We start from the raw sequence: 26,467 nt of genomic DNA, 5'->3' as shown, positions 1-26,467 counted from the left end.
AGAAAGGTGTTTTCCAAAATTGTGAACCTTTTTGTCTTCTTTGGGACACTTACAATTTGCAAACGCTTGAACCCTATGCCTGCCCACAATGGTAACGACACTGCTAGCCAACTGGAAAATGATTTAAATCCAAAGAGAGGTGTTTTGCAGGATATGCTTCCTGCAACTACCCTAGAAGGAAAACAGAGACAGAGGATGAGATGGTCAGATGAAGTTAATCGACACCTCATGTTCTGTTACTACCAAGCAACAAACCTAGGAACCAATACAACTGGATACAGATCACAAGTATACACAACATTTATTACCAGATACCCAGAATTAAAATTTTTAACAGGACGACGACTAGCTGATCAGATCCGTGTAATAATCAAAAATAACAGGATACCCCAGTCACAATTAGAAAACATCAAACAACAAGTACAACAAATACTAGAACAAAATAATGTGCAATCAGAAGAAGAAGAAGAAGAAGAAAATACAGTAATGGACTCAATCATCCCAGAGAAAACAAACAAAGAACAAAACGCGTCAATTAAACGATCAGAGGAAAACGACATCTTAAGACAGCCACCAGAACAAGCACAAATAGAACACGAAGTGACACACATGTTAGATATAGAAGAAAAATTTCAGCTGACATATATAGAATACAAAGACACAAATACAGACATTAGACCATTCTTGCATAGACCACCAAATAACCCACAAGTCGAAACAACAATGACAACTATCAACACAATCATACACAACAAAATAAATGAAAACACAACTATGGAAGAGTTACAACTACTGGTTTATGTAGGAGCACTCACTACACTAAATATACACACTAGGCAGAGATCAGAACCAACCAACACACAGAAGAAACCCACAAAACCAGCATGGCAACACAGGCTACAGATCAGAATAGAAAAACTGAGAAGAGACATTGGACAGCTAACACAATTTATAAGAAATGAAATATCAGACAAAAAACGAAAAAGGTTAGGTAAAATCTCACAACAAGAAGCAATAGAGCAATTAGATGAAAAGAAGCAGAAATTACAAGCATTGACCAAACGAATCAGAAGATACAAAAAAAGTGAAAATAGAAGGAAACAAAACCAAACATTCAACACAAACCAAAAGAGATTTTACCAAACAATAGATAACACACACATTAAAATAGACAATCCACCAAACATAACAGACATGGAACACTTCTGGAGCAACATATGGTCAAACCCGGTACAACATAACAGACACGCACGGTGGATACAAGCAGAAACAGACTCATACAAGATGATACCACAAATGCCTGACGTGATAATTTTGCAACATGAAGTCACCCGAGCAATTAATTCTACGCACAATTGGAAAGCCCCTGTAAATGATAAAATAGCAAATTTCTGGCTAAAGAAGTTCACCTCAACACATTCACATCTAACTAAATTATTTAACATATATCTAAAAAGAAAGATGATGAGACTTACCAAACAAAAGCGCTGGCAGGTCGATAGACACACAAACAAACACAAACATACACAAAAATTCTAGCTTTCGCAACCAACGGTTGCCTCGTCAGGAAAGAGGGAAGGAGAGGGAAAGACGAAAGGATTTGGGTTTTAAGGGAGAGGGTAAGGAGTCATTCCAATCCCAGGAGCGGAAAGACTTACCTTAGGGGGACAAAAGGACAGGTATACACTCGCGCACACACACACATATCCAAGCACACATATACAGGCACAAGCAGACATTTTATATGTGTTTGTTTGTGTGTCTATCGACCTGCCAGCGCTTTTGTTTGGTAAGTCTCATCATCTTTCTTTTTAGATACATTTTTCCCACGTGGAATGTTTCCCTCTATTATATTAAATTATTTAACAGTTACATTGCAGACCCATACACATTCCCTGATACACTTACACGTGGAATAACCTACCTGAAACCTAAAGATCATGCAGACACAGCAAACCCAGCTAAATATCGCCCCATAACATGCCTACCAACAATCTACAAAATATTAATTTCAGTCATTACACAGAAATTAATGACACATACAACACAGAACAAAATTATAAATGAAGAAAAAAAAAGGCTGCTGCAAAGGAGCATGAGGATGTAAAGAGCAACTGATAATAGATACAGAGGTGACATATCAAGCTAAAACTAAACAAAGGTAACTACACTACGCATACATTGATTACCAAAAAGCTTTTGATAGTGTACCCCACTCATGGTTACTACAGATATTGGAAATATACAAAGTAGATCCTAAATTGATACAGTTCCTAAACATAGTTATGAAAAACTGGAAAACCACACTTAATATCCAAACAAACTCTAATAATATCACATCACAACCAATACAGATTAAGCGTGGAATATACCAAGGAGACTCATTAAGTCCTTTCTGGTTCTGTCTTGCTCTGAACCCACTATCCAACATGCTAAATAATACAAATTACGGATATAATATTACTTGAACATACCCACACAAAATCACACATTTGCTATACATGGATGATCTAAAACTACTGGCAGCAACCAATCAACAACTCAACCAATTACTAAAGATAACAGAAGTATTCAGCAATGATATAAATATGGCTTTTGGAACAGACAAATGTAAGAAAAATAGTATAGTCAAGGGAAAACACACTAAACAAGAAGATTACATATTGAATAACCACAGTGACTCCATAGAAGCGATGGAAAAAACAGATGCCTATAAATATCTAGGATACAGACAAAAAATAGGAATAGATAATACAAATATTAAAGAAGAACTAAAAGAAAAATATAGACAAAGACTAACAAAAATACTGAAAACAGAATTGACAGCAAGAAACAAGACAAAAGCTATAAATACTTATGCTATACCAGTATTGACCTACTCATTTGGAGAAGTGAAATGGGGTAACACAGACCTAGAAGCACTCAATACACTTACACGTTCACAATGCCACAAATTGTTAAATAATTTAGTTAGGTGTGAATGTGTTGAGGTGAACTTCTTTAGCCAGAAATTTGCTATTTTATCATTTCCAGGGGCTTTCCAATTGTGCGTATAATTAATTGCTCGGGTGACTTCATGTTGCAAAATTATCACTTCAGGCATTTGTGGTATCATCTTGTATGAGTCTGTTTCTGCTTGTATCCACCGTGCGTGTCTGTTATGTTGTACCGGGTTTGACCATATGTTGCTCCAGAAGTGTTCCATGTCTGTTACGCTTGGTGGATTGTCTATTTTAATGTGTGTGTTATCTATTGTCTGGTAAAATTTTCTTTTGGTTTGTGTTGAATGTTTGGTTTTGTTTCCTTGTATTTTCACTTTTTTTTGTATCTTCTAAGTCGTTTGGCCAATGCTTGTAATTTCTGCTTCTTTTTATCTAATTGCTCTATCGCTTCTTGTTGTGAGATTTTACATAACCTTTTTCATTTTTTGTCTGATATTTCATTTCTTATAAATTGTGTTAGCTGTCCAATGTCTCTTCTCAGTTTTTCTATTCTGATCTGTAGCCTGTGTTGCCATGCTGGTTTTGTGGGTTTCTTCTGTGTGTTGGTTGGTTCTGATCTCTGCCTAGTGTGTATATTTAGTGTAGTGAGTGCTCCTACATAAACCAGTAGTTGTAACTCTTCCATAGTTGTGTTTTCATTTATTTTGTTGTGTATGATTGTGTTGATAGTTGTCGTTGTTGTTTCGACTTGTGGGTTATTTGGTGGTCTATGCAAGAATGGTCTAATGTCTGTATTTGTGTCTTTGTATTCTATATATGTCAGCTGAAATTTTTCTTCTATATCTAACATGTGTGTCACTTCGTGTTGTATTTGTGCTTGTTCTGGTGGTTGTCTTAAGATTTCGTTTTCCTCTGATTGTTTAATTGATGCGTGGTGTTCTTTGTTTGTTTGCTCTGGGATGTTTTCCATTACTGTATTTTCTTCTTCTTCTTCTTCTTCTTCTTCTTCTGATTGCACATTATTTTGTTCCAGTATTTGTTGTACTTTTTGTTTGATGTTTTCTAATTCTGACTGGGGTATCCTGTTATTTTTGATTATTACACAAATCTGATCAGCTAGTCGTTGTTCTGTTAAAAATTTTAATTCTGGGTATCTGGTAATAAATGTTGTGTATACTTGTGATCTGTATCCAGTTGTGTTGGTTCCTAAGTTTGTTGCTTGGCAATAACAGAACATGAGGTGTCGGTTAACTTCATCTGCCCATCTCATCCTCTGTCTTTCTTTTCCTTCTAGAGTGGTTGCAGGAAGCATGTCCTGCAAAACACCTCTATTTGGATTTAAATCGTTTTCCGTGTGGCTAGCAGTGTCGTTACCATTGTGGACGGGCATAGGGTTCAAGCATCATCCCCGACCATGACAGCGCTTGTCCGAGGCTTCATTAGTTCTGTCCTGAACCAACTAATCACACTAAAAGGGAGGTTAGCCCTATTAGTGGTTTGTTCTTTTTGTCGCCTTTTACGACTGACAGAACATACATATTATTATTATTATTATTATTATTATGCCAGGCAGAAAAGGGCTTCGTTTTTTGTATTGATGAAAGAAAGAGAAAGCAGTTGTATGTCACCTAAAAACAGTAATGAACAAACCCCGTCTAGTGTATGTTATACATTTGTTGTGTGATGTCAGGATCTGTAATCTGATTTTGTGGAACATGTTTCAGGCCGGAAGGTTCCAACAAATTGTGCCAAAGCTCCAGTGACGTGCAAATTAATTGAAGACTTTCCTGCCGCAAGAGACTGTCGTCGGGGGCAGGTGAAGTTCAGTGTTATGGACCCAGGTACTCACGTGTGGCCTCACTGTGGACCAACCAATTGCCGTCTACGTGCTCATCTTGGACTTGTTGTGCCGAAGAATACATTCATAAGGGTTGCTGATGAGACGAGGTATACATCATTTGTTTGAAAACCCTGAATCCATTTCATAAATTTGTGTCTGTGGTGAAGTTTTGTCAGAAATTTTTTGATTTGAGGAACCCGTTTATCCTTTCTGCATCTTTTTATCGTTCTCTGTTCTTACAGTGACACACTCGTTGCATTTGGTTGGGGTGGGGAGGGAGACTGAAACAGTGAACAGAATATAGCAGTTTCAAATTTTTGGATGTTCAGTTTTTAGCGTAGTCATGGGACTCTATTGTAGCATTTTACTTGCTCTCATTCTTCAATCCCCATTACTGTATGAGTACAAAATAAATGATCAGTCTTTGGAAGCGGTAACATCGGTCGAGTATTTGGGTGTGGCTATTCGAAATGTTCTCAAATGGAATGATCAGATTACACAAGTAACACGTCAGGTGAACTCTAGGTTGTGGTTTATTGGTAGAATCCTGAAGCTATGCAGTCCTTCAACAAGGGAAATAGTTTATAATACGTTAGTTCGTCCAGTCTTAGAGTATTGTTCGTCTGTGTGGGACCCTTACCACTTGGGTCTGATTCAAGAGATTGAGAAGGTCCAAAGAAGAGTGGCAAGATTCGTGACTGGTACGTTTAGCCATCGCGAGAGCATTACAAATCTCATAGAAAGTTGGAAGTGGGACACACTTGCAGATAGACAGCGCGCTAAACAGAAGGGCTGCTCAATAAATTCCGAAATCCAATCTTTACCGAGGATGTAGAGCATATATTATTACTACCAACTTTCAAATCGCATAATGATCATCATTCAAAGATAAGGGAAATAGGAGCTCGTACTGAGGCGTTCAGACATTCTTTTTTCCCTCGCACAATCCGCTAGTGGAACGGGGGGAGGGGTGGAGGGGGGTATATGACTTTGGCGCAAATTGTGCCCACCGCCACACACCACTTGGTGGCTAGCAGAGTATATATGTAGATGTAGATTCCTTTCCAGTATACTTTAGAACAGTTAGTTTTTGTAATTTTTCATCTTTTCACCTTCAGTATATGTATTTTAGTGTGTGTGTGTGTGTGTGTGTGTGTGTGTGTGTGTGTGCGCTCGTATGCCCCACACATGCTACATACTCTTTGATTTGTGAATGTCATACCCACTGTCTGTTTCCTCTCCTGTTCTACCATATGATGGGTGATTCATGAAGATATGCAAATATTTTAATATGTTATCCTCCAAGTAAAACCAAAGAAAAAAGTTTATATAAACACAGTTCTGCAAATGTTTTTATGGAGTTATGGCTAATAAAAGTTTTTGCCTGAAATTTAGCAACTTGGCTAATATGAAGCCATTTCAAAGCTGTACGAGGTTAAAGTAAAGCACGATTTCCATATATTTTGTTGTTATTGATCTGGTGAATCTAATAAACATGTCCCAGACATGTATCTGCAGTAATTTTCCAGAACATCCAGAGAAGCAAAGATTATTATACTAGTACATATGTTTACTTTCGATTAAGAATGTAGAAACGTTTGTCATTGTTGGCAACCATTAGTGAGTTGTTTCAGTTGTTTCCTAACGTTGAAAAGAGTTAGTTTCCTGTGTTGTTCAGTGAAAGAACATAGTAACAACAGTGTATTTAAGTGAAACCACATAGTAAGTGCTGTATTTTGTTTATGAAATAAGGTTGATGACAGAGGAATAAGCCAATATGGTGTTTATTTATGGCAAATGTGATGGTCCGTATTTACTCGAATCTAAGCCGCACTCAAATCTAAGCCACACCTGAAAAATGAGACTCGAAATCAAGGAAACAAAATTTTCCCGAATCTAAGCTGCACCTGAAATTTGAGACTCGAAATTGAAGGGGGAGAAAAGTTTTAGGCCGCACCTCCAAATCGAAACAATGTTGGTCCATTGTAGTATGAGACACAATTTAGGTCGAATGAATGATGATACGGCTACAGTAGTTTGGTTCGAGTCGTAAGCTTAGCAGTTAAGCTTTACCAGGTAGCCATTGCTATGCGTCAGGCGCTCCGTCCGTATTTCTACTGGTACCCTTCCCTTTTCACGTGCTTCGTGTGGTTTAAATTGATTGCTTATTTTGCTTTGATCTGATAAGTGCAGTTTTCTTTGTTATAGGTGTTTACGTCACTCTAAGCTAAAAATGCCTTATTGTACTGTCGTGCAGTTTGTTGCATTCTGATTATGAGTGTTTACAACCTGTCGCCGCTCGAGGCATGGCTTGCTTTTGTGCGTGCTACCGCCGCTTACAATAAAAAAAGGAGAGGAATTCTCTCATTAGCGAAACAATGGCAAGAGACTGCTACTTGTTGTTACTTACACTACTGCTTTCTTTGATAAAGAACAAAAAGAACCAAATAATAGACTGTGTATGATAGAAAATGTTGTTAACGAGAATTTAGCCAAAATTATTCTCCGTTTGAAAATCTTTGCAGACGCCTCTTTAGTACATTACATTCTGCACAGAAATTAGTCATCTTAGATTCAAAAATCTAGTCAGTTGCTGTGCTTCATTTCTGACTGTATCACTATTCCACATGAGAATAATATGAATATAAATATGACATGATATGATATGTATATTCTTTAGTGTTTGCTGTTGTCTCACTCTAGTTTCGCTGTGTATTAGGCAGACAGGGTTTAAATGAAATAGCAGCAAACACGAAAGAATACGTGGCATAATGTTTACATTCGTATTATTCTTATGGTGAAGAGAATACTGCATGTGATTCACGATTCATAAAAGTTCCTATTAGCAACCATCTCTTGTCACAAGTAGGAAAAAATTCAGAATGTAGAGTTGGCCATATTGACATACATCCCAAACAGTCTTGCCAGCCGGATTTTCGTAGTAGATTTTTAGTGATGACCTTCAACTGCAGAGTGTGTTGTTGTCTTCAGTCCGGAGGCTGGTTTGATGCCGCTCTCCACGCTTTTCTATCCAGTGCAATGCAGAGTAGCAACACTTATAAAATAAGAATGAAAATAACTTAGAAATTAAACGCTGAAATTTAAAACAAAATTTTATTAGGTTTGTAATACATCTTATACGATATGTTTAAACTACGTCATGATTCTGAATCACTATCACTCGATTCTTTGTTGCTCATTTCTTCATACAGAGCATCATCCTCCGTACCATCTAGTGCATTGGATATCGAACATTTTTTAAATGCTTGTTGCACAGTCTGATTTGGAACACACTTCCATGCATCATAAATCCACTGGCACACTTGCGACAAACTTGCGCGTTTTACACGTCCTGTTGGTGTCAGTTGTCTGTCGCTTTTCGAAAGCCAGTCTGTGTACATGTGTTTAACCTTGTCCTTAAATGGTTTATTCAAACAGACGTCAAGTGGTTGCAGAATTGACGTCATCCCGCCAGGAATTACTGCAAAGTCTGTTTTGCTTTTCTCTAATTTTCATTTAACTGCAGGTGTTGTATGGCCTGCGTACGCATCTAATACCAACAGACTGCGTAACCCAAGCATTGCGCCAGGACGACGATTCCACACACACCTAACCCATTCCAACACCATGTCCTCTGAAAACCACCCAGTTTCGTTTGCTCGTACAGTTACAGTTTTTGGAAACACTTCCGATTTCGGTAAAGTCTTTCGCTTGAAAACTATGAATGGGGGTAATTTATGTCCATCTGCTGTGCAAGCAAGCATGACAGACATCCGCTGTTTTTCACCCCCTGATGTAAGAACACTTATGTCTTTCTTTCCTTTGGCGTCAACCGTATAATTTGACGGCATGTCAAAATATACGGGAGTTTGGTCAGCATTTCCTATCTGACCAAGAAGGTATTGCTTTTCTGTGCGCCGCCTAATTATGAAGCGCTGAAATTCCACAAGTTTTTGTTCATAATTTTTCGGCAGCTTCTGAGCAACTGAAGTTCGCCTCCGAAGTGAAAAACCCCAGTGCTTCATAAACAGATCAATCCAGTTGCGACTAGCTTTAAAATTTTTGATTTTTTGCTCTCTAGCAATTTCATGTGCCTTAATTTTTAAAATTTCGGCATTCACAGGCAGGAATTTCTGACGCTGTTCCTTAACAAATTCATTTAAAATCACTTCTAGTGCATGATATCGGCCACACTTTGGCCCACTAAATGCTTTCCTGCTACTTGAACATTCAAGTAATTTGTCTCTGTAGTCGCCATCGCCTGACGTTGCTCTCATCAATCCCATATCACAGACCTGCAGCACGATTAGAACTTTGTTCCACAAAAGAAATAACTCCCCTCTTGAATTTGGCACAATAATGAAAGCACTTCATTATGGTTCACTAACACCAACAAGCACTTCACAAAATTCCACGAAACAATAGGTGCACTACGTGAAATCTTAATGAGCCCCAGCGTATCAACTCGTGCTACAATCCTAAAGTCTTGTGCATTGTTGGTATTTTTGTGTTAAGAAATTTCTTTTCGTTGCTACGAGTATTTTGAAAGGCCGCTGCATTCGAAGATGAACAATACGTAATTTCTATTTAGTTCGTTGGATAATGTCTGTAAATGCAGTGGTCGAAACTTGGGGCGGAGACAAAAGCTCGTCTTCTACCTTTTTTTTATTATTTTTTTAATTTTATTTATTTATTTTTTTATTTTTTATTTACTTACTGATGCAGAGGTTTTGGCGCCAGTATTTTTGTGTTAAGAAATTTATTTTCGTTGCTACGAGTATTTTGAAAGGGCGCTACATTCGAAGATGAACAATACGAAATTTCTATTTAGTCCGTTGGATAATGTCTGTAAATGCAGTGGTTGAAACTTGGGGCGGAGACAAAAGCTTGTCTTCTACTTTTTTAATTTTTTTATTTATTTATTTATTTATTTATTTATTTATTTTATTTACTTACTGACGCAGAGGTTTTGGCGCCAGTATCTTTGTGCCTGCAAAGCATGCCTGTGTAGCGCTACATATATTCGACGGCAGAACTTAGTTGTGGCGGCACCTACCAACATTTTTCAGAACTTCTGCTTACTTTGCACTCGATTCTAAGCCGCAGGCGGTTTTTTGGATTACAAAAACCGGAAAAAAGTGCGGCTTAGATTCGAGTAAATACAGTAGTAAGTGCTGTATTTTGTTTATGAAATAAGGATGTCTTTCAAATTTACGACAGAGGAATAAGCCAATATGGTGTTTATTTATGGCAAATGTGATGGTAATGCGATGGCTGTAATCCAACTCGGAGGATTCCGAATGCACGAACCATTAGTGGAGTATTTCAAATGTTAAAGGAGAAAGGTCTCTACCTAGAGTTCATAATCAGTATGAGCACTCAATATGTGAAGACGATGATGAGGATATTATGAATGCTGTTCAACGTAGCCCGGGTACCAGTACATGATGTATCTCTCAATGATTAGGCATTTCACAATCTAAGGTATGGTGTACACTGCAGTACAATAATCTGTATCCTTACCATAAACAAAAAGTGCATCATTTACATCCGGGAGATCCTGCCCTTTCACTTGAAGTTGTGCAACTGATTAAATACTAATCGACAGTTACACAAATACATGTTATTTACTGATGAGGCACATATTACTCAGGATGGTATAAACAGTTTACATAATGAACACACGTGGTGTGAAGCAAACCCACACGCAACAGTGCAACACAATTTCCAGCAGCAATTTCGCATAAATGTGTGGTGTGATATAATCAACACACACTTAATTGGATCATTCATTTTCCCAGGATATCGAACTGACAAGATTTACTTAAAATTCCTTAAGAAGAAATGCCCCACTTGCTCGAAGATGTTCCACGTGCTGCGTGACTGCAAATGTATTTTCAACTTGACGGCGCAGCTCCACATTTTCACCAACACCGTTACTACACATTTAAATGAACATTTTCCCCAGAAATGGATTGGTTGTGGTGCTACATGTCTGTGGCCACCCAGATCATCTGATTTAACACCAATGAATTTTTGTGTATGGGGATGGATGAAAGACGTAGTTTATGCGGATGAAGTCAATACACATGGGGCATTACTTGCTCACATTATGAGTGTAATAGATGGAATTAAGAACAACCCTGTGAGCAACAAAATCTCATACACATGCAGCTATATGCATTGAACTTGGTGGAGACATTTTTGAACTTTTACTGTGAATGTGTTGTGAAATTGTATGTACACTGTACAACTTTCTTAACACTGGGCTTTGTTTTCTCCAGTTTAACATGAATGGTATTAATAAAAGCAGATTATCTGATGGGTTCATGCAGTTCCAGTTAACGTTATTACCATCATTTTTCCAAAATTAAATTATCTAAAAGTTCTGTTGAAATGTGTGTCCAATTGTCTGGAATTTAAAAAAACAAATTGGGCCAAGTAATTGATAAATTAAAAATTTAATGAAATTACTTCTTTGCTTCTCTGGGTGTTCTGGAAAACTACTGCAGATATATGTCTGGGACATGTTTTATTGGATTCCCCAAATCAGTAACAACAAAATGAATGGAAATCGTGCTTTACTTTAACCTCATACAGTTTTTGTGATGGCTTCATATTAGCGAAGTTGCTAAATTAGTAGCCGTAACTCCATAACTAAACATTCGCAGACCTATGTTTACATGAACTTTTTTCTTTAGTTTTGCTTGTACAATAACATATCAAAATATTTGCATATCTTTGTGAATCACAAAAAATACTGTCACTTGTGACTATTTCTCATTGGATAGAAAGGTTTATAAATGTAGCTGTATTGTAAGTGCACATAGTAATATTAGAATGGTATATAATGAAATTATCACTCACTTTCTTTAGTCCATAAAATTTTCATTCTGCCCCAACAATATTATGTAGCATACAAACAAATCTCCCATGGCCCCTGGCTCCTGCCTTTTTGTGACATTTCCTCTGTGTTGCTGTTGTAAGTGTTAACAATCTGAGCAGATTCTGTATTATGTCTTTACTATTGCCTGTCGTATTAAAAGTGTGTGGTATATTTGAAATAAATGTTGATATTCTGCCTGTCCACCATATGTAGTTCTCTTGGCTGCTTAGCTCTTCTATACACCGAAGTAATTCATATTTGCATTCCCATGGATCCAAATTGTGTAAGTTTCACACTGTCTATACTATTCTGATGTGCATCCAGTGTTCGATTAACTAAAGTGTTGTTGTTGAAAGGAGTCGGCATGTGTACCACATGTTTAATATCATTGTAAAACTGGATTTTTATGTAAAAACTATTGGAGTGTCATTTGAATCCAAGTGTATGGAAGGTGACAAATCTGAACTAGTTGGCCATTGCCCCAGTTAATAAGGGCATTTCTCAGGTAATATGTCTGCAGTGGATCAGAATAACTATTTCGTAGATTTCTTGGTGATTAATAGATTAAAGGCCTGGTACATTAAAAAATTCATATTTTTTAGTCTGCTCGACATTCTGTCTGGTCTGAAGCATTAACTTTCCCACGTGGCATAAAGCTGATCCTTCTTTGACACACTTTTTCTATAAACAGAAGCACATTGACATAGGAAGTATGTTCAAAAAATTCTGGAACATTCATAATTTGGCACAAAAGATGTGTTGGAGTTAAATGCAGTTGGCATCCCTGCACATGCGTGTGTTTAATGTGTAAGTGCTGGAAGTTTTATTGTTGCATGTCCGTTAGTTATCGTTGAGTGCTGTATTGAGTCAAATGTTATCACACATTTTGCAAACTTTGAGACAGCAGAGTTAGTAGAGCAATGCATCTGCATTAAAATTTGCATGAAACTCGAGAAAACCTTCACAGAGACACACTAACTGGTGCAGGAAGCCTATGGTAATGAGTGCTTAGGCCATATTTAGTGTTATGAATGATTCACCTTCTGTAAAAATGCCTGGATGAAATTAAAGATGACCCTTGTCCAGGATGCCCTTGGACATCTACCAACGATGTTCCTGTCAAGAACATCAACCAAATTGTGTGTACCATTCGAAGACTGTCTGAGAGATTGCAGAAGAATGTAACATTTCTGTTGATATATATCATGACATCCTGGCACGGTGTCTTGGAATGCATTGTATTGCCACTAAGTATGTACCACAGCTCTTGAGTCAAGACCAGAAAGATCTTTGCCTCGCAATCTATGAAAAGCTTTTTTATTGCGTGAATGAGAATGAGATCTTCCAAGAGAACGATAACTGGTGATTGGACATGGGTCTACGGTTATGATGTCGAGTCCAAGGTTCAGTCTTCATAATGGGTCTGGAAAGGTTCTCCAAGACCTAAAAAGCTCATCAGGTCAGGTGAAATGTCAAGCCATGCTGGCAGTTTTCTTTGACTTTGAAGGATTAGTTCACTGTGAATTCATGCCACAGGGACAAACTGTTATTGATGTTACTATTGGGACGTGTTGCGATGCCTGCAAGAAAATTTGAGAAGGAAATGTCCTGAAATGTGGTGAGACAATTCATGGCTCTTGCATCTCGATAACTCACTCGCACCTTCATCCTTATTGGTGCATGGCTATAGCATAAAAACTAAATCACTGTGCTGCCTCATCCTGGCCCTTGCAGACTTCTATTTCCAAGGTTGATAACCCATTGAAAGGGCGAAGATTTGTGACAATATAAGAGTTTAAACAACATTCACAGACAACACTTCACTTATCCAGCAAGAGGCGTTAAAAGATTGTTTCCGGAAGTGGACCTAGTGTTGGGAGTGTTGTATCAATTGTGGAAGCGAGTATTTTGAAGGAGATCATGCACAATAAGTAAAAGGTAAATGTAGAAAAATTTTGTGGACAAAGTTCTGGAATTTTTTGAACAGACCTCGTAAACCCTTTCACAGGAATTACTTTAAAGTGACCCCGACTAGTGTGCTGAAATTCATCAGAATCGAGGGATTGATCGACCTGTTGTCTCCTTTGTATGTTCATCCTTTTGATTGTAGGTTTAAGGGACTTGGGCCATTCACTTATCTAATAAAATGGAACACCTACAACTGTCCTTATGACGTTATTTGTTGTATGACCACCACTTTCAGTTCTTCAGTACACTATCTTAAGGCCTTGACTAACACTGAGGGAGTTAACTCCAATCGTATACACAATTCAGTAGGTGGCCAACATCTTTAAACTGGTTTTCATATACTACCTTGACAATGATGATGCCTCTCCAACCATCGACTAACAACTAAGAAGTTGGTGGTTGGAGACACAGCATTGTTGTTACAGGTAGTCCGCAAAAATCAGTTCATGGATATTGGACACTGATGGAATTGTGTATGATTGGAATTCAGCCTCTCAGCAACAGTTGAGTCCTGAAGATGGTATACTGAAGCACTGAAAGTGGTAGTCATATAAAAATAACATCGTAAGGACAACTGTAGGTGTTCTGTTTTATTATATGTTCTCTCCATGTCTGCTGTTTTTATCTTCTTACAGACTGGGCTGCACCAATTCACGAGCCCTTTGGTGGGCACAGGCACAGTTGGAGAGGGATGGGCAAATGGCTGATGCATGAGAAGTATTGCAGCCAGGCTTTAGAGTATGTGGCTGCACTCTATTAGCCATGCACATTGGGCAGGGGTCGCTAAGCAGCTCGTTTATCTGTAGAGAGCATGCAGTATGGGCATGGGGCAGGTAACTTACACTGTCTGCGCCTGCCTGCAAATGCAATAAGGTGTGGGCACGAGTGCACTTTCCCAATGGGGCAGCATTTGAACAGCATTTTGTAGACCATATGAACATGAACATGCCTGTAATAAACAGTCCATCCACTGTTAGGAAACTGATTATTTTTAATAATACTTCTTGAAACTATTCAAGAGATGTATGTCAAGGTAGTATTCTGACTTCATAGTTATGGCATCTTCCTGAGGCATATTTCTCGTGCTTTTCTTTTGCAGAACATGGGAAGAGGGGAAGCTTTTTATATTTGATGATAGTTTTGAACATGAAGTGTGGCATAATGGAACAACAACAAGATTAGTGCTTATTGTTGACGTGTGGCATCCAGAGCTGACAATGGAAGAAAAACGCACCTTACCTGCTATATGATAGCACAGAATGAAGATCTGCCAAAGAAACCTTACATAGCTGTAGAAGATAACTGCAGGAGGAGAATCTTGAGGCTGAGAATATGTTGTAAATGCTAGTCAGAGAATCTTGGAAAATGAGACAACCTTATCTCAATTGTACTTACCCAATGTAAAATGATACATTGTTATGATAGCATAATGAGGTAAACATGGAATGACTGGGTGTAATGTTGATGAGAATGTTACCATAGAGAGATATTCAAAGATATGGATTATTTTGTGCAGTATTGATTTATGTAATGTGATGATGATCAGAGAGGGCTCAGGGAATAAATGGAATTATAGTTCTTCCTGTGGCTTCATATTTATGAACTTTAATATTTTATATGTGATTTTATATGGTATAAAGATAAATCTGTTCCTTCAGTAGACTGTTGATGTTTTTATGCTTAGCTTTTTTTCCCTGAAAGAATTTAAAATTTTAATATTTGTCCTAGCTCTTCTTTTGCTTTAGTAACCATGTTGTTGTTGTATCAGATCTGTGCAACTAGTTAAGGGATGCTTGAATTGCAGAACTATGTGAACTGTATTTCTTCAAATATGGATGATATGTGAAAATGTGATGTAATTGTTTGTAAAGAAACATTAAACACTATCGTAAAAGATATTGTCACACTGATAACAGAATGTAAGTTAGGAAGTAGTGAGACCGTCCTGTTGTTAAGTAGGTAGCTTTGCTGCCCCGCAGTAAAAATGTATCAGAACTTATGATAATGATGTTATACACAAGATAAATGCTCAAAAGACTGTGTAGCGGTGTCCTGTGGATTTTATTTTTACTGGAATGTTTAAGTGACTTCATTTTTTATAAGTCTAGTTGTACAAGTGCCTTTTGAATAATGAATGCCAAAAATTGCCTTAAAATTTTGTAATAAAAAAAGGTCCATCCAATATAAAAGATTTTTGTGTAGTGTTCTTTTTCCTATCCATAGTTACCTATGAAATGTCATAATGTTTGAAGAGAAGAGAATATTGTACATGACATGTGTATCAGTGTTAATAGACTAAAAGTGGCACACTGCACCTGGTACCTATCCCTCCCAGCTGTCACGCACCATCCCCCCAGTCCCTCCTCCCAACCATCCCCCTTTCTACCTTTGCTCACTCCACCAGGCAGCCCGTCGTGCACCCCCCCCCCCTGCCCCCCGCCCTCCTGCGCGCGCGCGCGCGCGCGCGCGCGCACACACACACACACACACACACACACACACACACACACACACACACACACACACACACACACACACACACACACACACAGAGAGAGAGAGAGAGAGAGAGAGAGAGAGAGAGAGAGAGAGAGAGTTATAACCACTTGTAACTATTTTGAGATGCAGCAAGTTTAAATTTCCTTGGAATTTGTAGCTGTGTTGTGGGCTGGGAGTGTCCACTTTGATGAAAATCTCGCTGCAACTGAAAAGATTAATAAAGGTGCTCTGATAGGATGGATGCTTGGTTTCTATGGCGGCACACACACAATGAAAATGACACAGAATAGTGAGTAGTAAAATGTATTATTCAACATAAGTAACACTGGTTATAGCAATTGTAGAACACAGGTTTAGCATATCTGTCCTGCAGTGACTGCAGTTCCATGAACACAAACTAAATCGTGCTCCCTGAACGTAAGTTGGACAAAAACTAATCTTCTGTCTTGACGTACTTTTTGAATAACAGTTCCAAACCAACAGTACGCTGTTAAATCTTTTCGAAGGTGGTATCTGTCCATACATGATAATTCTATTTACTGTTCTGTTTGTTGGCCACTGTTTGTATCTCACTTGACAGCTTGAAGACACGACAAATGATCTGCAGGAATACCATAGCAAATCTCAGAATGACTTGCAACTTGCAACTCAAAACCTGTGTTCATGCTTGGTTACTTAAGCGTGCGTCTCTCTTCCTGGTGGTGGTGCTGCTGCTCCAGGGCTCGGGATTCTTGCGAGCAGTATTTGATTTGCGCACACAGACATTCCTGCTCTGGATGGTCATCCATGGTACTTCTGGTATCAACTGTCACTCTCTTCTTGTGTGTTATACCAGTACACCACAGTTTAAGACAAAATAGAAACTTTCTTTGTACTTTAATTCCGCATTCCCAAGGAGTGTGAAATGCCAGCATGAGGCATACAGTCATGAAACTGTGTGAACAGAGGGCTGGGAGTTTGACCCTGATGTCACAGGCAGGTGTGGGGGCCAATGCCTCAAATCAGACATTTAATTTTCACTTGAGAGTTAGCTCTTCTGTGGCTAGTGAAATTATCAACAAGATGATGACTAGTGCCATTAAGAATCGTGATCAAGTTGCAAAATGTGAAACTTGACCATTTCTGGAATTTAACACTGCTGAGCAAGTCTTGAATGATGTAAGAAGTGAAGAATACAGAGACCGAGAGTGATGGGCTCCAAATTCCAGGATTGTGACCAAAAGAAATAATTGTAAAATTTAAAAAGTTTGAGTAGTTATCATTGTCAAGAATTGGAAAAAAATAGCCAAAATTGATTGGTCTGGAGCTGGAACTGCCACTGACGATGTTTATAAACCAAATGCCTTCTGGGTTTGAAAAGATGAATTTTTTCTCTCTCCCATTCATTCAGCAGTGGCCCACACTGTCAGATCGGCTACATAAAATAAGTTTGTTTTCATTTTTAAAACTTCAAGTTTTCAAAATTGTTTCTTTCTTCTTTTTACAAGAAGTTTTATAATAATTATTCAAAATAGTTGGTATACTAGACAAATTGTACCACCTTTTTTTTAATATGACAGAATTTAGCACTATAAACATTAAATTCATATTGTTATAAAATATATGTACCAATGCATTTACTTTGTAACACATGCAAATTGAAGTTGAACTTGTACAAATTAATTGATCACAATGCTGACACTGATGTGCTCTACAGTTCTGTATCTGGAATGTCATTGAGTAGTATACTTCACCATGGCACAGTACCTTCATTATTAATCACAGTATTTATACAGAATTTGTTGTGCCTATCAATATTGATGTCTTTGGGCAGTTTGCGGAAGTTTCCATAGGCCCATAATTTCTTGTTTACTCCACAGTTCAGGGAAAATATGATGGCTTTCATCCTCAGTCAGTTAAACCCCATGAGATAAAGGTGGGATTTGCTTTCCATAGCCAATCAGGCACTGTACAGCTGGCTAGTACTACTTTGTCCACCAACTGTATTTTTAGAGGTATTGGTGTTTAAAACACACTGAATTTACTCACAAGTATGCTGAAAGTATTTTCTACAACTCTTAAGAGTGCTTTAAACTCGATAGCTGTAGACTCTTTCTTGTTGAGACATCTTATGCTGAATGTAAAGTTTCGTCAAGTACTTTTTTATCGTAAATGTGTGATCTCTTACAGTAACAAAATCTTCTGGCATTGCAAGGGAATCTGTCTCAAAGCATTGTACAGTGAGCTGTTTTGAAATATACCTCCATCAGAACTTTTACCTTTATCCCCTAAATCAACATACAGGAAACAATATTTGGAACCAGCTAAATCTAGTAATAAAATACTGGTGTTATTTTCCTAATTGTAATATCAGACCCAGTAGTGAGAAGAGCACGAAAGACGAAGTGTGCTCCATCCAGAGCTCCTACACAGCCTGGTTCCACAACTCTCTAAACCCATATTCTATGTTTTTCCTTTTGTCTGAAGTTACCAATGCCTGAAAGAAAATTAATGTTTTCATTGGAGGTCTCACCAAGAAAGTAAAATGAACAATCACAACTGGAGCAATCACAATCCCTATCTGCAGATTTAAGTGCCGTTGAAGATCTTAGTTGAGACCATGCAAAATGCATCATAGAACCTCCCAGTCTTTCTTTTTTCTTTTCTTTTCCCCCTGGGTGTGATTGACAAAAGTCAAATTGCTTTGCAATAATCAACCAAGAAGACTCCTACGACTGTTTCGGAAATATGTTGTGTCAGTGCTATGCACTATTATACCTCCAATTGCCAAGAGGCTTCAAAAGGCAATTGCATCACAAATAACTAATGAAATGTTGCCACCGCCAACTCCCTCCAACCAGAAAACACTACCAAATAGAAGAAAGTCAAATATGAATGATGATCTCTCAGATGAATATTTATTTACAAATTTATAGGTCGATCTTATTTTTATTAATAGAAAAAAGATTACTGTTCTTTTAAATACTGGTAATTTTTTTAACACCCAATATTATTATGTTAATCAACCTTTTCATGTTGTTATTTCTTTCTGTTCTTTAAATGCGTAGACCTACAATACATTACCATGTTGGAAATTCAAATAAAATAATAAAAATGCACCCAAATTAAAAAGTTGTCTTTTTTATATTATTGTTAATTATTGTAATTATCCTATGAATACCTTAAGTGCCTTGTTGACCATGTTGCAGGTTTCAGATATAAATTTACTAATTTTAATTTTTGGAACACTGATTTACTTGAAGTATAATTTTTGCTTTTACTGTTTCTCTGATATTCCTATCTGATTTTGAAATCAATGACAGAACACATTCCAAAAGGTAATCAAACTGAGCTTGAGACATTTGTAATAAATGTTTGAAATCTTCAGGGTAATAATGACTTACTTACATGTCAACCAATTTATGTGTTTCCAGGTGTCTTTGAAATATCCAGTTCCTAACTCACCATTGCTTTTCTTCCATTTTTCTTGCAGTGCCACCAACTGTTTCATTCTCTGTGCCAAAGTAACAGCAAAAACCAAAATGTGAATTTGCAACCAATTACCAGTAATTAGTTTTTATAATTTTTACACTTTTTATATTTGTAACAGGTCACTATGGGAGATAGGCATCAGGGTCGCCCCCACCCCCCTCAGCTAATCAGAAATGGCATTCTACATTTTATTGGTCACTGAAATTGATCTGGTTAACAGGCATTCCTTTTCTCATGATTTGAGTATCCAGTAATGTGTGGGCTCCTGTGTTTGAAAAGCAGTTCTTTGTACACAGCGTGAAGGAATTTTCAGATTCAAACTTAAACTGAGTTGCTTTACTGAAATGAATGGGATTTCCAGAAGTGACTAAGGTAGGTTTTGAGAGTTGTGGCTTTAATAATTATCACAAACTTCTGCAGACTTCTACTTTCCATTGTGTCCATAATGAATTTTTTTGGACTAGCACATTTTACTACTTCCCCTCCATTCATCTGGCATGTATGATTGTGGACATCTGTTTCTTGCATATACTTCAGTGATGGCCAAGTCACAATAGCAAGAGTGTCTCATGTGACTAACCACTGGGAAATAATACTGAACAGATTAAAATCATTTGGTAACAATGAAAGACCTTTCCAAAACAATAAAAGCCCAATTCTTTGCCTTCCCTTGCAGTTACCTGCCAGTACATAGAGGTGATATGTTTGAAGGTAAGTTATCACAAAGTGTTTTATCATGCAGCTTCCAACTTCTGAGCTGCTTCCTTCATCTCTTAGTCTACAGATATATCTTATTTGATCCACAGTCATGGGTACCATAGTTATATGTCCATGTTTTTCCTCTTGTAAAATGCTGAACCAGCTGTTAGTTTAGGTGTGGGGAATGTATGTTACATGTCCATTTCTAAGACTTCATGGTCTTTTGGATTCCCTTCGTCCAGAGCAGCTAAAGATGCAATCATATTTTTCTCACTGACAGCCTTTCTGAGATGCAGTTAAATCTATTGTTTCTTTTTTATAGCTTCTGGTGCATATAAGTTTGGTTATTCATTGCCATTAGACACAAATGACATTTTGAACAGGTGTCACTTTTTGGTAGTTTGAAGCCTAAGATGAATTCACATACAAAAATTTCTCTGAATTTGGTTTCAGACACAATAGAAACATGCATTTCTTCCCAGTATTTTGAGTATTTGCCCCAAAGTAAGGATTCAGTTATGAGATCATATTCCAGATACACCTTAAGTTTTTTGTCTATTTTAATGAGTAATGGGAAAATATCTGACACTTTGTACAGCTACTTCTTGAAATCTTTGTTGATCCCCCCCACATTTAGCTGAAAGAAAAGAAAATATTATAATTCATATTTCAGTTTTGATGCAAATATTTTAATATTGTTATTATTATATATTTATTTTTTTACACAAATTGGTACACAAAAGTGTAGTATTCAAACATCTCCATCTTTTGGCATTATGGAACCCATCATTATTTACTATTGTAAATTCCTCTTTTCTCACATTTGTCTGTTGAACATGAACCCTTAAGAAAGTTTCCTTGCAAATCTTGACTTCCATTCCATATACTTTCACATTATACACTCCTGGAAATTGAAATAAGAACACCGTGAATTCATTGTCCCAGGAAGGGGAAACTTTATTGACACATTCCTGGGGTCAGATACATCACATGATCACACTGACAGAACCACAGGCACATAGACACAGGCAACAGAGCATGCACAATGTCGGCACTAGTACAGTGTATATCCACCTTTCGCAGCAATGCAGGCTGCTATTCTCCCATGGAGACGATCGTAGAGATGCTGGATGTAGTCCTGTGGAACGGCTTGCCATGCCATTTCCACCTGGCGCCTCAGTTGGACCAGCGTTCGTGCTGGACGTGCAGACCGCGTGAGACGACGTTTCATCCAGTCCCAAACATGCTCAATGGGGGACAGATCCAGAGATCTTGCTGGCCAGGGTAGTTGACTTACACCTTCTAGAGCACGTTGGGTGGCACAGGATACATGCCGACGTGCATTGTCCTGTTGGAACAGCAAGTTCCCTTGCCGGTCTAGGAATGGTAGAACGATGGGTTCGATGACGGTTTGGATGTACCGTGCACTATTCAGTGTCCCCTCGACGATCACCAGTGGTGTACGGCCAGTGTAGGAGATCGCTCCCCACACCATGATGCCGGGTGTTGGCCCTGTGTGCCTCGGTCGTATGCAGTCCTGATTGTGGCGCTCACATGCATGGCGCCAAACACGCATACGACCATCATTGGCACCAAGGCAGAAGCGACTCTCATCGCTGAAGAGGACACGTCTCCATTCGTCCCTCCATTCACGCCTGTCACGACACCACTGGAGGCGGGCTGCACGATGTTGGGGCGTGAGCGGAAGACGGCCTAACGGTGTGCGGGACCGTAGCCCAGCTTCATGGAGACGGTTGCAAATGGTCCTCGCCGATACCCCAGGAGCAACAGTGTCCCTAATTTGCTGGGAAGTGGCGGTGCGGTCCCCTACGGCACTTCGTAGGATCCTACGGTCTTGGCGTGCATCCGTGCGTCGCTGCGGTCCGGTCCCAGGTCGACGGGCACGTGCACCTTCCGCCGACCACTGGCGACAACATCGATGTACTGTGGAGACCTCACGCCCCACGTGTTGAGCAATTCGGCGGTACGTCCACCCGGCCTCCCGCATGCCCACTATACGCCCTCGCTCAAAGTCCGTCAACTGCACATACAGTTCACGTCCACGCTGTCGCGGCATGCTACCAGTGTTAAAGACTGCGATGGAGCTCCGTATGCCACGGCAAACTGGCTGACACTGACGGCGGCGGTGCACAAATGCTGCGCAGCTAGCGCCATTCGACGGCCAACACCGCGGTTCCTGGTGTGTCCGCTGTGCCGTGCGTGTGATCATTGCTTGTACAGCCCTCTCACAGTGTCCGGAGCAAGTATGGTGGGTCTGACACACCGGTGTCAATGTGTTCTTTTTTCCATTTCCAGGAGTGTATGATAGGGGCTTTTCTTGGTAGTTGTTTTTGGATAGCTATGAAAGAAAGATGAAATAGATCCAAATGAAACAGCTTTGTAAGACATCAGTATATCCATGTTTAAAAACTGAAACAAACGTCTTTTTTGACACCATTTTTATGCAGCTCATCATGTAAGTATTCTGGGCATTAAAGTTTCATATGCCCATCTGAAAAAGAATGGAAAATGGTTTCTGCTATCCCAAATAGTTTTGTGTAGCACTTATTCAGCAAGCCTTTCTTCCCTTTTTAACCATGAATATCCACTGATGCGAGGGCCCTTCTATTTGAAGAACAGTGCTTCAAGGTTACCTTGTGAAGGAATCTTCAGACTCCCTCAAATCATATTGCTTCACTGAAACAAATGGGATCTCCAGATGTGAATAAAGTACATTTCGAGAACAGATTGCTTCAAGTTGTAATATGAAGATCAAAATAGTCTCATAACTTGTGTGAGATATAGTCATAAGCCACACAAAAAGTTGCATACTATGGAAATGACATTCATGATAAAAATACTTTTACAAGGCTGTCGTCATTAAAACTGTATTACATGATTAAACAGTCATTAAAGTTTTTTGATTAACACAAAAGACAATGCTCAAGTATGTAAGCAAGGTTAAGAGAAACATACTGAACAATGGTTATCAGTAATAAACACTTCTGTGTACTTACAGAAATGTCACCTGTGCTGGAATTATGCCGCTATGAATGCCAAGCTTCATCACTGTCAGTACCAAAATGGGTTGTACTCTTCATTTCCATTATTGTCATCAACAAATATTCATTGAATATACAAAATGCTTCAGACAATCCTGAGCTATCTGTTGTGGCTTGTGACTGTATCCTCTGAAAATATCACCAACTGGCAGAGTATAAAACTCCTCCTCCTGTTCTTTAAGTATTAGACAAAATTGCCTGTTACAGTACCTATCAATGCTGGGTTCTTCCTCTGTCTCCTCTTCTTGGGCACTTACAATTCCTTGCCTTTAAGGGGAGTATAAAATTACTATTGTGTCCTGCCATCTGCTGTAGAAAGGTGGAACATTTTCAACAGAGGATGAAGAGGGAACCATTAATAATGTCATAGCATGAGAAATTAATTTTGAAGAAATTGTGGCATATGACTATATCTCTCAGACTCCTTTACAGACATGATACCTCAACTATATGATGAGTCATTACTGTAAATCTTTCCATTGTTTACATTCCAACAATAACTTAACAATCTGTTAGTTAGGTAATGTAGTCTTCTACAGTGTGTGATATAAATTGTATTGGATTAATGAGCTCCTCCGCAAATCTTGAAAGACATTTCCTACTCCCCCCCCCCCCCCTCCTTGCCCAAGAGAAGGTAATTGTTTAAAGTCATTTTATTCTTTAATGATTTACATTTAGGAAGTGAATCAGAAGCTTATAGGCATTATTTTTTTAACTGTACATAGAACAGATTGGACTGAAACAATACTAGCAGTGTTCCTTATAACTGACAGCTGTTGAAAGAAAGATTAATATCCTACCATAGAAAGTGCAGTAGAGCTAAATTTTTCATGATTTTGATACTGATTTGGAACTTAGAAAGAATTTCTTTGAGTTGTCATTGAACTGCTTCTTCAATGTTAAAAGTAGTGGCAACATTTGGCTATAGATGAATCATGACTCTAGCCAAGTGTCAGTATTTCTACATCTGTACACTGCAAAAGTGCTGCGAAGGGCATGGCAGGTGGTACTCCCCATTGTACCATTTATTAGGGTTTCTTCCCATTCCATTTGTGTATGAAATGCAGGAAGAATGATTGATTAAACGTCTCTGACCACACTGAAGTTAATGTAATGTTAACTTCGCAATATCTTTGGGAGATGCACATGGGGGTTGCAGCATACTCCTAGATCTCTCATGTAAAAATGTTGCTTCATACTTTGTAAGTAGGCTTTAATGGGGTAGTTTGTGTTTATTTTCACACATCTCCCAGTTCAGTTCATTCCAGTATTGCCCTGATTCTCTCCCATGAATCAAACAAACATGTGACTATTCATGATGAGCTTCTTTATATATGTTCAGTATCATCCCCATCGACGCACAAGTCGCCGAAGTGGTGTCAGCTCAAAGGACTTGCACCAGGCGATCGGTTTACTCGACAGGAGGCCCTAGCCACACAACATTTCATTTTCTGTTAATCCTATTTGGTATGGATCCCTCACACTTTAGTAATATTAAAGTATGGGTCGCACAGGTATTTTTAACTAGTGTCTTGTGTAGCCTGAGTGCATTTTCCTAGTATCTGTTAATCCTATTTGGTATGGATCCCTCACACTTTAGTAATATTAAAGTATGGGTCGCACAGGTATTTTTAACTAGTGTCTTGTGTAGCCTGAGTGCATTTTCCTAGTATCCTACCAGCAAACTGAAGTTTGCCATCCACTTTACCTAGGGATTAGTCCATGTGATCATTTCATTTCATATTCCAGTGAGTTGTTAGACTGGGATATTTGCACACGTTAACTGGTTCCAGTTGTGACTCAGTGGTATTGTAGTGATACAACATTAGGTTTTTTGTCTTATGAAGTGCACTGTCTTACATTTCTGAACATTCAAAGTAAGTTTCCAATCCTTGCAGCACTTTGAATTTGTATTGAGATCTGTCTGCATATTTGAGCAGCATTTTTTAGGGCAATACTTCATTACAGACAATTGCGTCATCCTCAAAAAGTCTGAGGTTCTTGTTAATATTGTCTGTAAGGGCATTAATATACAACAGTGATAGCGAAGGTGTTCAAACTCTATCCTGGGGCACATCTGAAGTAACTGCTAGATCTATCAATAACTCTCCATCCAAGGTAACATGCTGTGTCGTACCTACAAGAAATCCCCAACACAGCCACAAATTTTGCTTGATACCTCCCATAATTGTACATCTTTTCATAAACATGCATGTGAGTCAAATATATCAGCATTTACCTTACTGCTTTCAGGATGTTATGTGAGAAAAGTGCAAGTTCAGTTTCCCATGACATGTTTTCAGCTTTCATGATGGTGATGGAAGAGGTCATTCTGTTTGAGTTACCTTATTATGTTCTAAGATTCTGCAATGCCAGTAACTTTGTGGACAATTTCCACTAAACCTTTTGTAAATAAGTGTGGCCTACGCTAGCTTCCAACTACTTTGCACTTTTTTTTGGGGGGGGGGGGGGGGTTGTATGATTAAGAGAGGCGCTAATGTAGTCACAAATGCTGTATAAAACATGACGGAGCTTCCATCAGGGCTTGGAGCTTTTTTAATTCAAATGATTTTAGCTGTTTCTCAGTGGCACTGGCTCTAATATCTAGGTCTCTCAGCCGTGAAGTGGATTTTCATTAATAAACGAATATTTGAAAACAGAGTTCAGCATTTCTGTTTTTGCTTTGATACTCTTAATTTCAGTTCATGTGTCAACCTTGAGTGTCTGGACCTTGATGCCACAACAGCATTTACACATGACCATAATTCCTTTGGATGTTGTGATAGATCTTTCGATAATATCCTATTACGGTAGTCATTGAAGGATTCACTCATTAGTCACTTCATGGTCAAAAGCGTTTCATTCTGCACCTGTCAGTCTATATCCTCGTGCACTGACGTAGCGCGGGGGGGGGGGGGGGGGACGCCAAGGGAGGTCAAACATGGCACAGGCGGCACTTGCAGAGGGGTGCCAAATGGTCTCCAAGACAAACGAGATTGCCTGGAAAATATTATTATTGGTAGAATAAATTCTATATATTATATTACTGTAACTGTTTCGGGAGGGGGGAGGGGAGGGATCGTCAATAAAGTGGAGTTTC

The 26,467-nt window shown here is 38.6% G+C and overlaps 1 protein-coding gene across 9 annotated transcripts in view; it reads left to right on the top strand.

Moving 5' to 3' along the window:
* Window positions 1-15,827, top strand: part of LOC126180425 (uncharacterized protein DDB_G0283697-like) — a 221,079-nt gene extending 205,252 nt beyond the window's left edge. For 8 of the 9 annotated variants that reach the window (XM_049924693.1, XM_049924694.1, XM_049924692.1 and 5 more), the window contains 2 exons: window positions 4,667-4,889; window positions 14,736-15,827. In XM_049924693.1, coding sequence (XP_049780650.1) covers window positions 4,667-4,889; window positions 14,736-14,886 — 374 coding nt within the window. In that variant the 3' untranslated portion in view covers window positions 14,887-15,827. Of the gene's footprint in view, window positions 1-4,666; window positions 4,890-14,735 lie in introns of those variants that run through there. The other variant, XM_049924698.1, reaches the window with a different exon arrangement.
* The last annotated feature ends 10,640 nt before the right edge of the window (window positions 15,828-26,467 follow it).

The sequence above is a fragment of the Schistocerca cancellata genome, chromosome 1, assembly GCF_023864275.1.
Source record: "Schistocerca cancellata isolate TAMUIC-IGC-003103 chromosome 1, iqSchCanc2.1, whole genome shotgun sequence".
NCBI classification, from domain to species: domain Eukaryota; kingdom Metazoa; phylum Arthropoda; class Insecta; order Orthoptera; family Acrididae; genus Schistocerca; species Schistocerca cancellata.
This window is presented reverse-complemented; position numbering and strand designations above follow the sequence as displayed.